The sequence below is a fragment of the Pichia kudriavzevii genome, chromosome 2 (genome assembly GCF_003054445.1).
Source record: "Pichia kudriavzevii chromosome 2, complete sequence".
Lineage (NCBI taxonomy): Eukaryota > Fungi > Ascomycota > Pichiomycetes > Pichiales > Pichiaceae > Pichia > Pichia kudriavzevii.
In genome coordinates, this window is record NC_042507.1 from 2149451 (window position 1) to 2162670 (window position 13220).

General features: G+C 37.4%; 6 protein-coding genes across 6 annotated transcripts; 4 read left to right on the forward strand and 2 right to left on the reverse strand.

Moving 5' to 3' along the window:
* Positions 1-649: 649 nt before the first annotated feature.
* Positions 650-2140, forward strand: C5L36_0B10100 (uncharacterized protein; the record flags this gene model as incomplete). Its single annotated transcript, XM_029465390.1, has 1 exon — positions 650-2140. The coding sequence occupies one exon, from the start codon at positions 650-652 to the stop codon at positions 2138-2140; it is 1491 nt and encodes a 496-aa protein (XP_029321249.1).
* Positions 2141-2420: 280 nt separating this feature from the next.
* On the forward strand, positions 2421-5348 carry C5L36_0B10110 (uncharacterized protein; the record flags this gene model as incomplete). The annotated part of the gene is made up of 1 exon (XM_029465391.1): positions 2421-5348. The coding sequence occupies one exon, from the start codon at positions 2421-2423 to the stop codon at positions 5346-5348; it is 2928 nt and encodes a 975-aa protein (XP_029321250.1).
* Positions 5349-5582: 234 nt separating this feature from the next.
* On the forward strand, positions 5583-6292 carry C5L36_0B10120 (uncharacterized protein; the record flags this gene model as incomplete). The annotated part of the gene is made up of 2 exons (XM_029465392.1): positions 5583-5637; positions 5760-6292. The coding sequence occupies 2 exons, from the start codon at positions 5583-5585 to the stop codon at positions 6290-6292; spliced, it is 588 nt and encodes a 195-aa protein (XP_029321251.1).
* Positions 6293-6547: 255 nt separating this feature from the next.
* On the reverse strand, positions 6548-7621 carry C5L36_0B10130 (uncharacterized protein; the record flags this gene model as incomplete). Its single annotated transcript, XM_029465393.1, has 1 exon — positions 6548-7621. The coding sequence occupies one exon, from the start codon at positions 7619-7621 to the stop codon at positions 6548-6550; it is 1074 nt and encodes a 357-aa protein (XP_029321252.1).
* A 658-nt stretch (positions 7622-8279) lies between these two features.
* On the forward strand, positions 8280-11912 carry C5L36_0B10140 (uncharacterized protein; the record flags this gene model as incomplete). The annotated part of the gene is made up of 1 exon (XM_029465394.1): positions 8280-11912. The coding sequence occupies one exon, from the start codon at positions 8280-8282 to the stop codon at positions 11910-11912; it is 3633 nt and encodes a 1210-aa protein (XP_029321253.1).
* Positions 11913-12228: 316 nt separating this feature from the next.
* C5L36_0B10150 (uncharacterized protein) lies at positions 12229-13086 on the reverse strand (the record flags this gene model as incomplete). Its single annotated transcript, XM_029465395.1, has 1 exon — positions 12229-13086. The coding sequence occupies one exon, from the start codon at positions 13084-13086 to the stop codon at positions 12229-12231; it is 858 nt and encodes a 285-aa protein (XP_029321254.1).
* Between the last annotated feature and the right edge of the window lie 134 nt (positions 13087-13220).

Here is a 13220-nt window from a genome sequence, read left to right on the forward strand (position 1 = left end):
ACTGTAAATCAATCTCAAATTTCCAACTACATGCCATCATCTTGTACGCAGATACTATTTTTAGTCCTATAGATGCATCGACGTCTCCCCCCCCCCCCCAATGTTAGTTTTCGACTGTCCTTGTATTCACTTTTTTTTTCTCTCCTTTTTCGCTTTTCCGTCTTCACTTTTCCACGTTCCCAAAACGGAAACCGCTTGTGCGCGCTGCAAATGGTGGAAAATGCAAACAAAATGCGAAAATAGAAAACTTATCTCTGTAAGCTTAAAGTGCCGTTTTTTTAGCTTTGGGGGAAATTTTTGCCCTTTTTCTGTCCTCATTTGATGTATTTTTCTTTTTTTTTCATTTTCTTGTTTTTTTCTTTTTTTATATTTTTTATATTTTTTTCTTTTTTTATATTTTTTATATTTTTTATATTTTTTTCTTTTTTTGATTTTTTGATTTTTTGATTTTTTTTCTTTTTTTGATTTTTTTTCTTTTTTTTTCACCATATTCCAGCTCATAATTTTACAACCCCCGTTTGTTAACAAAGTGGTAATCCGAAAAGGGGAATAGTACACCTTTGATAAACAAATAGGACCCTCTGTTAAAAGCTCTTAGGTTGTTTTGTTTACCGTTGCTAAGTGTTATTGAGTGTTGCGAGCACAATCCATGGCAGTCAATCAGATTCTTTCAAGTCATATGGGCTCTCCGGCTTCTAGTTTCCATTTGTCGACTAACAAGAACGTGGCTGTAGACACTTTAGGTCATACCAATGCTGGAAATAACGATACCAGTCTCTCCACTATGGGTAGAAACACAAATACTGACGTCTGTAATGGCAACAGTCATGGCAATGGTGATGGAGCTGTGCATGAGAATAAACGTCTTGAAATCAGCCATTTTGTTAGCCAGTTTCAAAAAATATTGGGCGATATGTGGGATTCTTATCAAATTGCCGTATCCCTATTTATTGTCGGAAAATTGTCTAGGACAGAATTGATGCAACAGATTGGTCCTATTCTAAATCAAAAACATACAAAACATATGCATAACAAACTGCTACTTTCAATGCTCGCCAATTGTTATAAAAAGGAACCACTACATGGAGTAACATCTAGTGTTTTCGGTACTTCCAAGAAAAGAATTAGCAAAAACAAATCCTCCCAATATGAGAAACTTAAGAGGGATGTCTTATCTCTCCCAATTCGTGAAAGGGTTCGTATCAAGGGAATAACAAAGGAATCCGGTAAGAAAGGATTGATACAAAATACAATGATTCAAACCAGGCAGGCCCTTGTTCCTAAGGTCCCTATTGTTACTAACCATTCTTCGAATAACAACACAAATGGATCGACAATAACATCTTCCATTAGTAATGCTTCCAAGGTGAATACTTTAGAGATGACCCTAATATCAGTAAAGGACATCCTTGAAATGATTGGTGAACCATTATCAACTGAAACCTACGAGTTACCAGAAAGAAAAAAAATGAGAGATTTCATGCTGGGCCTGGTTAGGGAAAATGGTCTACTGGGTGGCGTTTCCATGAAGGCAGTAGATGTATTATATTTGGGATTGACATATCATCTGAAGTCAATAATAACGGATATATTGGACAATGTCCGGGTGAAAAATTACGGTGATATAGATCCAGTAGAAGACAAGATTCCTCGAAATAGTATCACCATCACTGCAGAAGATTTTTTCGATTACATAAACCTATCACCTAGTACTATCAAACCTTATGGTACTATTGATAGGCTCATAAATACTAAATTGTTAAATGACGATGATTATGAACTTATATATAATGAAGTTGTTGGTTCAACTGGTGGAACAAATGATTTTGATGGCATGCACAACAAATCAAGAAATGAAGACCCTGGTACGGGTAAAGAAGAATCAGAAGGCGATCTTTGGGAAGAAATCGAAAAAGTTATTGCGGATCATGGGCTTAATGGGCAACCCACTTATGTAATTCCTGAAAAATATACCAATGTTTCATGCATGCTTAAGTCGCATAAAATTATACAACGAGAGAAAACACCACATAAGGATGATACAGCTCCAAAGGTTAATTTGTCATTGAAAGATAAGGATATTGGCACACCAGATGAGTTGAACTGGGTTATTAACGACCTTCTCTCTGAAGACTGCTAAATTAGATTTAACATCTGTTATATATACGTTTACCAGTGTAGAATTCTGGATATCTTACCTTTATAGATACTGTTGTGGACAGTTAAGAAAAAATTAAATCAATGAGGAACCGTACCGAGCCCTCTTCCCTCACTCGATTTGCTAATGGAAAATTCATGTATAAAATACATGTGCGTCCAGCGAGAGGAAGGCAAGTGGCAAATATTGAAACTGGCAACGCTCCCACGGTTCCTTTAGCTAAAAGGGCAAATACTACACTTGTGCAAAGAACCAACCCATAATGGCTCCTGTTGAAAAGAAGGAACTACCTGCGGAAACAACTGAGTCTGTGATTACTGATCCAGCTGACAATGATTTGAAGAATAAGAAGCCTCAAACCCCAAAACATGAAGAAGAGCTTAGTGAAGAAGATCAACACTTGAAGGAACAGCTAGAGATGCTAGTTGAAAGATTGTTATCCTCCCAGAGCGAACTATACAAGCCATCTCTTGATAGTTTGAAAACTTTCATCAGGGAATCGACTTCTTCAATGACCGCAGTTCCAAAACCATTGAAATTTCTAAGACCTTTCTATCCACAGCTGACCCAATTGGGGCAATCATGGTCTGATGAAGAGTTGTTGAAGCAATTGTACGATGTCCTCTCAATTTTGGGTATGACATATTCGGAAGAAGACGGTGAGCAATATGTTAGGGAATCACTCAAATATAGATTGAAAAGTTATGTTGATGAGTCAATGACTGAATGGGGTCACGAATATTTGAGACATTTATCCCTAGAAATTGGTGAACAATATGAAGCCAACTTAGACTCTGGTGAACCTAAAGATGACTTGGTCAGATTAAGTGATATAATTGCACCCTACTTTCTCAAGCATAATGCTGAAGCTGAGGCTGTTGATTTACTATTAGAAATCGAGGAAATCGAAAAGCTTTCCAAGTATGTCGATAAGGATACATACAAAAGAGTTTGTACATATATGGTTGCTTGTGTTCCATTATTGGCGCCACCGGATGACTTAGCTTTCCTAAATACTGCTTTTGCAATTTATTTGGAGAATAATAGATTAACTGAAGCACTAACTTTAGCCATTAGATTAGGTGACGAATCTCTAGTTAAATCTGTATTTGACTCTACCGATGATATCGTTGTTCAAAAACAATTAGGTTTTATTTTGGGTAAGCAAAACTATGGCTTTACAGTAGAGAATGAGGAAATTCAGCAATGTATTAATAACAATCACATCCACAAGTACTTCCAGTACTTGGTGAGTGAGCTTAATTTGTTGGCACCTAAGGTTCCAGAGGATATCTATAAGTCACATTTGGAGACATCGTTTTATGCATCTTCTTCCAAGCTGGAAAGTGCAAAACAAAATTTGGCTGCAGCCTTTGTTAATGGTTTCTTAAACGCTGGTTATAGTGACGAAAAACTCATAACAAAGGAAAAATGGGTATATAAAACCAAAGATGAAGGTATGCTGTCAACAGTGGCCTCCCTAGGCTTGGTAAACTTATGGAATGTGGAAAATGGACTACAGGCTTTAGATCAATTTCAGTATTCTGAGAACACTAAGCTAAAGGCGGGGGCAGTCTTAGGTATGGGTATTTCTACAAACGGTGTTCATGATGATGTTGAATCTACTTATTATTTACTTGAAGAATTTATTCATAACAGAGAGAAGGATGATGCTCTAATTGTAACGTCTGCGATAACTGGTTTAGGAATTGCATATGCTGGCTCGGAAAATGAAAATGTATTGAACCTATTATCTCCAATTGTCAGCGACTCAGCGTATACTTTAGAAATCCAGGCTTTGTCAGCGTTAGCTTTGGGTCACACGTTTGTGGGTACTTGTAATGGGGAAATCACTGATACAATTTTACAATCTTTACTAGATAAGGATGTTACTCAATTAACCTCTAAATGGATTAGGTTTATGTGTTTGGGCCTTGGTTTACTCTATATGGGTAAATATGACCAAGTAGATGATGTTCTAGATACAATCGATGCTATTGAACACCCAATTTCCAAATCATTAAAAGTTTTGATCAAAATATGTTCTTACGTCGGTACAGGTAATGTTTTACAAGTACAAGAATTACTTCAAATGTGCACTACTAAATCTGAAAATGCAGATGACAATGATGAGGATGAAGACGAGGAGGAAGGACGCGAACTAAACGATATTGCCAGTGCACTAAACGGCGGTTCATCGAATTTGGACACTATGGCTATTGATACTGAAGATGCAGTTGAGACTGCAGAAGTGCCTATTGATGTATCCAGCTCTGCCACGATTGTTAAAGAAGAAAAGGAAACCGAAACAGATATCGAACCTAAAAATGTTTCCCCTGAGAACAAAGACAGAGCGCAAGAAGAGAACAAAGAAGAAGATGATGATGATGATGACGAATTATTTCAGGGTTTTGCCGTTTTAGGTCTTGCTTTAATTTGTATGGGTGAAGAGATTGGACAAGAAATGTCGATCCGCCATTTTGAACATTTAATGCATTATGGTAATTCATTGATTAAAAGAGCTGTGCCTCTTTCCATGGGTTTAGTTTCAGCAAGTAACCCGCAAATTAATGTTTTTGAAACCCTTTCCAGATACTCTCATGATCAAGATCTGGAAGTTGCATATAATGCTATCTTTGGTATGGGTTTAGTTGGTGCAGGTACTAACAATGCAAGATTAGCTCAATTGTTAAGACAATTAGCATCATACTATATTAATGATCAAAATGGTCTTTTCATTTCTAGAATATCGCAAGGTTTAATTCATTTAGGTAAAGGTACAATGACGTTGAGTCCGTTCTCAATAGACAGACAGAACCTATCGAAAGTTTCAATTGCAAGTTTGTTAACGGTGTGTATCGCACTTTTAGATCCGAAATTGTTTATTATGGATCAAAATTCTAGCTTGTTGTATTATTTGACCCCGGCAATCAAGCCAAGGATGTTAGTCACTGTTGGTGAGGATTTGGAACCGCTCAAGGTAAATGTACGAGTTGGTCAAGCTGTAGACACCGTTGGTGTTGCAGGTAAGCCAAAAACTATTACTGGTTGGGTAACACATTCAACGCCTGTTTTACTTGGACATGGAGAAAGGGCAGAGCTCGAAACTGACGAATATATTGCGTATAGCTCATCCTTAGAAGGTGTTGTCATTCTAAGGAAGAACCCGGACTATGTGAAGTACGAATAGATGATTCCTGTATAGTTAGAGTAAATAAGTTAAGACAAAAGTAAAAAATCTCGATTTGTAGCGACGCGCCGATTGTTTGGTGCCTGACTATCCTATTTGTATCAGATTTTCACTTGCCGTCTTATTGAGAGAAGCAGCAGCATGTTTCTGGTAATAGATGGAGTTTACTGCTTAAAATTAAGAACTGACATTACCCCAATTAGTAAAGAGCATTTTTAGCAGAGTCAAATACAAATGTCCAAGATATATACATCAATCATAACATTGGCATTGTTAACCGTGGGGGGTTGTAAGTATAGTATAAGATCACAACGACAATTATCTGATGATATGACATGTTTATCTAAATTGTCACTGAACGCAATCAGACTGAGATATTAACACGAATCCTCTCTGCAATTTTATTTCTAGACATGCTTTTCACCGGAGCTGGTGAATCTTTCAATGTTGGAGAGTTCCTCGAAAATGTTTCGCCATACATGTGGGCTAATCTAGGTATTGCTTCATGCATTGGATTTTCAGTTGTTGGAGCAGCATGGGGTATTTTCATTACCGGATCTTCTGTCTTGGGAGCAGGTGTCAAGGCACCTCGTATTACTACAAAGAACTTAATTAGTATTATTTTCTGTGAGGTTGTTGCCATTTACGGTTTAATCATGGCAATTGTTTTCTCATCGAAGCTAACAGTTGTTGAGAACATCCTTACTACCGAAAACTTATATACGGGATATTCACTATTTTGGGCTGGACTCACGGTGGGATTGAGTAACCTCATTTGCGGTGTTGCTGTTGGTATCACTGGTTCCACTGCAGCAATCTCAGACGCTGCGGATTCCTCTCTATTTGTTAAGATTCTAGTTATTGAGATTTTTGGTAGTGTTCTTGGTTTGTTCGGTTTAATTGTTGGATTACTTATGGCTGGTAAGGCAGGTGAATTCAAATGAGTACGAGCCCAGTAACAAGAACAGCTAAGCACTAGCAAAACACTACAACAACAAAAAAAACTATTAAATAGTTCTCAGATAGCATGTTAAATAAGTTAAAAACAATTATAAACGCTGATGAATTCTATCATACTCCTGCGGGTTATTTTTTTCCAACCAAAGAATTGTATCGGGCTAGTACAAAAACTAATGTTCCACAATTAAATTTCTATACTGCTTCTGAAAGAATTTATAAATGTAATCATTTTTTTATAATTACAGTTTGCTAGATTGCTCCACCACGGCACCTTCATCGGCAACGTCGAGCAACTTCCAAACGCAATTAACATCATGGTTTTTAAATTCTTCTATTATATCATTGGCAATTTGGTCGAAATTCTTAGTTGCTAAGCATAAAATGGTTGGGCCTGCACCGCTCAAACATATACCCATAAATCCATCATGCGATTGAGGAGTAAACTTGGATAGAACTTCGGTCAATCCTGGGATCAAAGCCTTTCTGTAAGGCTGATGTAGAGAATCCTGCATTGAATTGAAGATGGTAACTGCATTGGGTTTTATATCTCCTACAGCAGATGTTAAGACAGCCAGCCTCTGCAAATTGAACACCACATCCTTTTTCTCATAACTATCAGGTAAAACCCTTCTACTGTCTTCAGTTTTAACTTCAAATTGAGGAATCACTGCAATACATTTGATCATTGGGTTCCAGGGATATTTCACATGGGTTCCTAGATTTAATGGAGCATCTGAAGGAACAAAATCCTTAGGAGTTTCTGGAGATGGTAGAATCTTATTCAAATCTTGATGGACCACCTTGTTTTCCTCATCGGATAGACTACGAAGAAATGAGCCTACAAATCCACCCATCATTGTGGCTGTGATGTTATCAGGATGACGTTCAATCATTAGACAATAATCCAAGCATCTGTTCTTATCAAAGCCAAATCCACCGATTTCGTTTGCCAGAAGCACACCGGCAACAATTGCAGAACCAGAGGATCCCAAGCCCCGTCCCAAGGGAATAGGATTGTTGACAACGATTACAGTACCAAGTGGGAAATTTTTCACTCCATTAGCATGAAGAACATAGAGGGCAGTTTTGGTGATCAGATTAAGATCAGATTGTAAGGGGACACCTTCATTGCCGCTGCCTAGATATGATAAGTCTACATTGTAAGGATCCTTTTGTGATTTCTCTGATGGAGACTTTTCATTGATTTGCACAGAAAGAGTAAGATATAAGTTTAGACCAATACCTAGTACGTCAAAACCGGGACCGATGTTTGCAGAGGATGCCGGAACCTTGATAGTGAATTCCCTGGACATCTTATGAGTGTTTTTTGTTGAATCCTTATCGTCAATGTGGTCAATACATCACGCCCTTGTTTGGTAAAACTTCTCAACTTACTCATCATTCGATATTTTCATGCCGCCAACGGTGACTGACAGTTTGCAACCCTGAGAATCTTGGGAACAAAACGAATTTCGCATTTAAATAACATTTTTTTTTCTTCTCAATTACGCGCCTTTTTTCTTGTTTGTAGATTTCGTTTTTTTTCGTGTGCTGAAGGAATTTGGCTGGCTCCTTGATTTCACGGTGTTTCTATGCTGGCAAAACAAACAAGGATCAGTTAATCGGTGGAATAGGTGCTGAGCAAGACTGAGAATTTACAGGAAGGTGACAAATATTGGGTAGAATCAACTATTTGCTTTATCCCACGCACTATACGCATTATTTTCCAGCAAGAACTTACTTTATACAAACAAATCATCAGATCAGGATCCGCTGAAATTCTGTTTATATATTCCAATTAGAGGTTGATTCCCTGTCTAAATTCTGTACTATCTCCTATACAGCCATTCATTTACATACTGCATTAAAGGTTTGTTCTTTTGTGTTGAAGACAGTATCCCCTTTCATTATTCAACACTATTTTGTAACCTTTCACTCCTTTGAGTTACAAAAATTCAATTCTCACAAAGCATGGATCATACTTCAAAAGAACTTGTTTTCTCGTCGCATCAGAATATGAACTCTTCCATTGGAAGCGGCTCACAGCAGCAAGTGACACAACGAAACACGTCCCCGCAGAAGTCAATACAAAGTTCGAAATCTACCTCTCCGAAAAAATCCCCAACAAACTCCCCGAAAAAGTCACCACAAAAGCAGGACTTCCAAGAAGCTTCAGCAGCTGTTGAATTGGAATACAATGCTGTCAAACGATTAAAGCGTTTGTCCATTGGCAACTCCTTAAATTTCGATCCGGATTTACCGTTACCAAATGATGAAGATTATTACCTCAATTTAGACTACAGCAATGACTCTTCTTCTTCTTCATCTTTGAACGGTTTCACCAACTCTAGAAATGGTTCCTTAAAACGATCTAAGTCTAAGTTATCCAAGCATTCAATCACTCGTTCAATTGATAGCGATGAATCTGTCGAGGATGTCTATGATGATGCGGTTGATGATACCATTGAAACTTTTAAGGATACATCAAGACTAAATACCAGTGCGCAACGTGGAATTATTGAATACATTGATTCAAGTGTAGATGACAACAGTCAATCTCAAGATCTGGATGCATCTATAGACCAAGAATCCATATTGAATAATGAGGAAATGATTTGGGTTCCCGCAACAGCCCATCCGCAAATATCACCTGAAAACTTTAAGAAGCATATTGAAAATACCGATAATAATGACAATCTAAATGTTAAAAAGCCGTCACTAAGGGAATTAACCACACAGCTTGCCACGTTGTCGAAACGTGCTGGGCTAGATGATAATGATGCAATTACTTTGGCTAGATCTTTATCTACTAGATCCATAGGTATTACCAAGGTAGAAAGGGATATGTTTACATACAATGAGAATGATGATAATCATGGCTCAAAGGATGAGAAAAATGATTTATCAGAAGATTCAAGGAAACCAGATGTTTCAAGCGATTTGAGAAGGATCAAATCCAGAAAAGTGCTTCTTAGAAACAAGCTCAACACCAAGACTAGAGAAAGTTTATTCATAAAGAGTGAAGATGATATTAATATGGACAGTAATGATGATATTGTGAACATAAGTCCAAATAGTGTCACACTCCCAGATTTTGTTGGTGACCTACAGGATAATACGTGGACCAACTATAGAAGACAAAAGCACAGCGTCGATAATGATATTCATTCAACCTCTTCACCTTCATATATGAAGCCATTAGACTCTTCACAGACAAATCCAGAATCATCTAGCCATCATAACCATGTTTACAAAGATATTAGAAAAATTCATAATGCTCAACGGCCATTGGGCAGACCTCAAATAAATCCACTGAAATTGAAAACCCCGACTAGTCGTTTACCTGATTTACCTTTGTCGACACAAGCTTCGCCAACGAATGTCTCACCTTCCTCTTCTTCAAGTTCAGCTTCTCCTTCTTCAAGCAATAGAAGCCCTATCAATGTTGGTGCACAAAGCGCTCCTATTCCTCATCAACACAATCAATCACATCGGGTACCTAAACAAGCAGCAAATAATTCCGTCCCTGAAGTTGTAGTTCTTGGTCCTAAGCATCAAAATAATCCTCAAACCCAACACTATCAGAAATCAAATGCTCGTCCTTCACAATATTCACTACAGAAGCAACGAGTTCTACAGCAACAAGTACATAAGCAACAACCACTTCATAATGGCGGTGTTATCAGAGAAACCAATCATCAACACCGTCACCATCAAAAACAAAATTATCAACATCAAATTCATGATGCATCAACAATGCAAAATTTTCGGCAGACTAATCAAAACATTGCAAATCAACATGTTTCTTCTAAAGGTCAGCATCGCCAACAATCACAAATCTTAGCTGCACAAAATCGTCAGAAACAACAACTAAACATTTTAACAGATCAAAATCGGCAGAAACAGCAACAACCCAATCCTCGTCAGAAGTACCCACAATCCGTGCCACACAATGTTTTACATGCAGCAAACGAAAATATACCAACCCAGAATCGTGTTATATGCGAAAAAAACAACGGCAATGTGACCTCCCGTTCTCCTAGAGGCAGAGACCAATATGATAAATTGCCTCCTAGTCCAAAATCCTATTCGCATAAATCGCCATTGTCTGTGAAGACTTCTCCTGGTAGTGGGTCAACAAACAGCGCAGAAAGGATCCAAAATTCTTCACCTGATTCACAAAATTTACACATCAAGGTTGGTAATGTTTTCCAAGAGACTCGAAACCTTGATATCTCTGACAAGAAATTCAATGAAGAAAAAAAGATAGTTAATCCTGCTGAGAAACTCATTAATTTTGTAGAGCATGTTGCCGGGGGAGCCGAATTAGATGAGAGGTATTCAGATAACAAGCTAGCTGATGAATTACGAAACTCTAAGGAACATGGAAGAGAAGATGTTAAAGATAAAGAAAAGGAAAAGGAAAAGGAAAAGGAAAAGGAAAAGGAAAAGGAAAAGGAAAAGGAAAAGGTAAAAGAAAGTAAAAAATCCAAAAATGCATTCACCTCTTTTTTCAAAATCAAACGGGAGAAACCCCATTCGCCGTCTGTTTCTTCAGATGCTGATGAACCCAAGCAACTATTTAAAACGAAACGTTCAAAATCAATCTCATCTGAAGGTGGAAGTTCGCCAAAGGCTGATTTTATATCCTTTTTTGGCGGCAGAAAGGATAAATCTAAGAGTAAAGAGGTTGAAGTTAAAGAACCATCGGAAAAGCATATCATCAAAACTTCAAGCATACCTGACATGCCTAATAAAAATGATTCGGCTAATAGCAAAATCTCTACGACATTTTGTGGAAATCATGATTCAAACAAATCAAGAGATCCAGTTACTGATAAAAAAGAGAGCACAAAACCCGAAAAGCTTAGTCTCAACCCTAAATCAAAAAGTTTAGCCACAGATATGTCTTGCAAAATACCAGATTATGTTTCTGCATCAACCTCAGAAGCAATTTCAGGCAAAACTGCTACTGTTAGCTCAAAATCTGTCCCTTCTGTGAGTACAAATAAAGAGTCCCTCGATGTATCATTATCATCGAGAGAAGCATCAAAATCGTCCGTACAAAACCCTAACATTGAAAGCACGGATTCATTTGACAACGAGATTGAGGACACTGTCGATCAAAAGATTTTATCGGAAGAACATAAACAAGTTGAAGTGAGTGAAAAGCCAATTAACGAGTCGCAGACTGGGTCGTCAACTATTTTACAGAACCCCGGTGACGCTGAATCTACAGAAATCATTAAGAAATCATTAAGAGAAACCTTAAAGTTGCGTGGGCGTCCTACGAAGCCAAATCAACCATTAGAAATGAAGGATTCCGCATTTGGATTTCCATTACCACCTGTGTCTAATGCTTCGTTAGTAATGTTGGACCACCGATTCCCAGTGCACGTCGAGCGTGCAATTTACAGATTAAGTCATCTCAAGTTGGCAGACCCTAAAAGACCATTGCGACAACAAGTTCTATTGAGTAACTTCATGTACTCATACTTAAATTTGGTCAATCATACATTATGGATTCAATCTAAAGAACAAGACGAAAGTGAAGATAATGAGGTTCCAATTAGTGATAGAAGTGTAGTTGTAGCTTCTGACTAATCTCTTTTCTAAGTACATTTATATAAGCATTAACAACATTACTACATTTTATTGCATATGATATATCTACCTGGCCAGCTTTGTTTATGTCATCTTGCGCTATTCAGTCAAGTGACTTTACAGGAACCAAGTTTAGATGCAGTCGGCCCTAGAAAGTTACATGAACAGAAACTACTCTCTAAGTGAGGAAGTTGTCTTTGATGTACCAAAAAACATAATCCAGATGTTGTTTTTTCACTGTTTGAAACAGATACAAGAGGCATTCTAGTTGGGCCAACCACAATAAAAAGCATTCTCCTATAAAAGTTACACTGTTCTATTTTGCGTGATCATAGGTAAGTTTGTCAAAGTAAACACCAAATCCAACAATCCCAAACACGAGTAAAAACCAGTAACTTATTTTCCTGGATAAACTGCCTTCAATATTTAATGATGGAAGCCCCATAAAGTTACAAAACGCATGAGCAATAAAACAGCACCATATACTTCCTGTATTCACAAAGATGAGATTAGTTAAGTATCCGAAAAGTGTAGTATAAAGACACTGAAAACCACAGATAATAACTATCTGCAGGATAGGCACTGATGACTTAAACATTTCGATTGCATGGTGTAGATGAGCAAAGCCAAATAATAACGGAGTCAACTTTAAGTAAGGGTCAATGGAATTATCACCTGAAAACACGGTAGGTGAATATACTGGAACAGCTTGCTTTGATAATTCATAAGATAGAAAAGAACCCAATGCCAGTGATGTAAAGAAAAGCTCTTCCGTCATCGGAGCAAAAAGCAAGTCTCTAACGATTTCAATATAAGATGAGTAATGCTCTTCCAAACGAAAATCTGTAATCGTTTGTGATAGGGGACCAATAAATAAAATCATGAACAACGACAATGTCTTCTGAACTTCAATTAAACTTTTCACCTTAAATATATTCTTGAATCCCATAATTAGGAAAAACGAGTTTAAATCTGGAATCAGTTTCAGCCAATATATTAACACTATTGGTGCTATAATCAAATTAGCTATGGAAACGGCTATGATTTTCTTCAATCGAATCCTGATAACACTTGGCTCATTCCGGCTTCCTGACTCAGCTCCTACATGCAAAATTAAAACATATGACAACGCTACAATGCTAGTGTAGAGAGTCACATATGTCAATAGTGACATAGTATTTGATATTATCTAATTGATTATTAATAGACCTGAGATGGAGTTGATGTTACAAAACAAACGCAGGCTGACCTGAAAACATGAAAATTCTACTTGGAAAGACGTACTCAATAGTTTTAGAAATACAAATT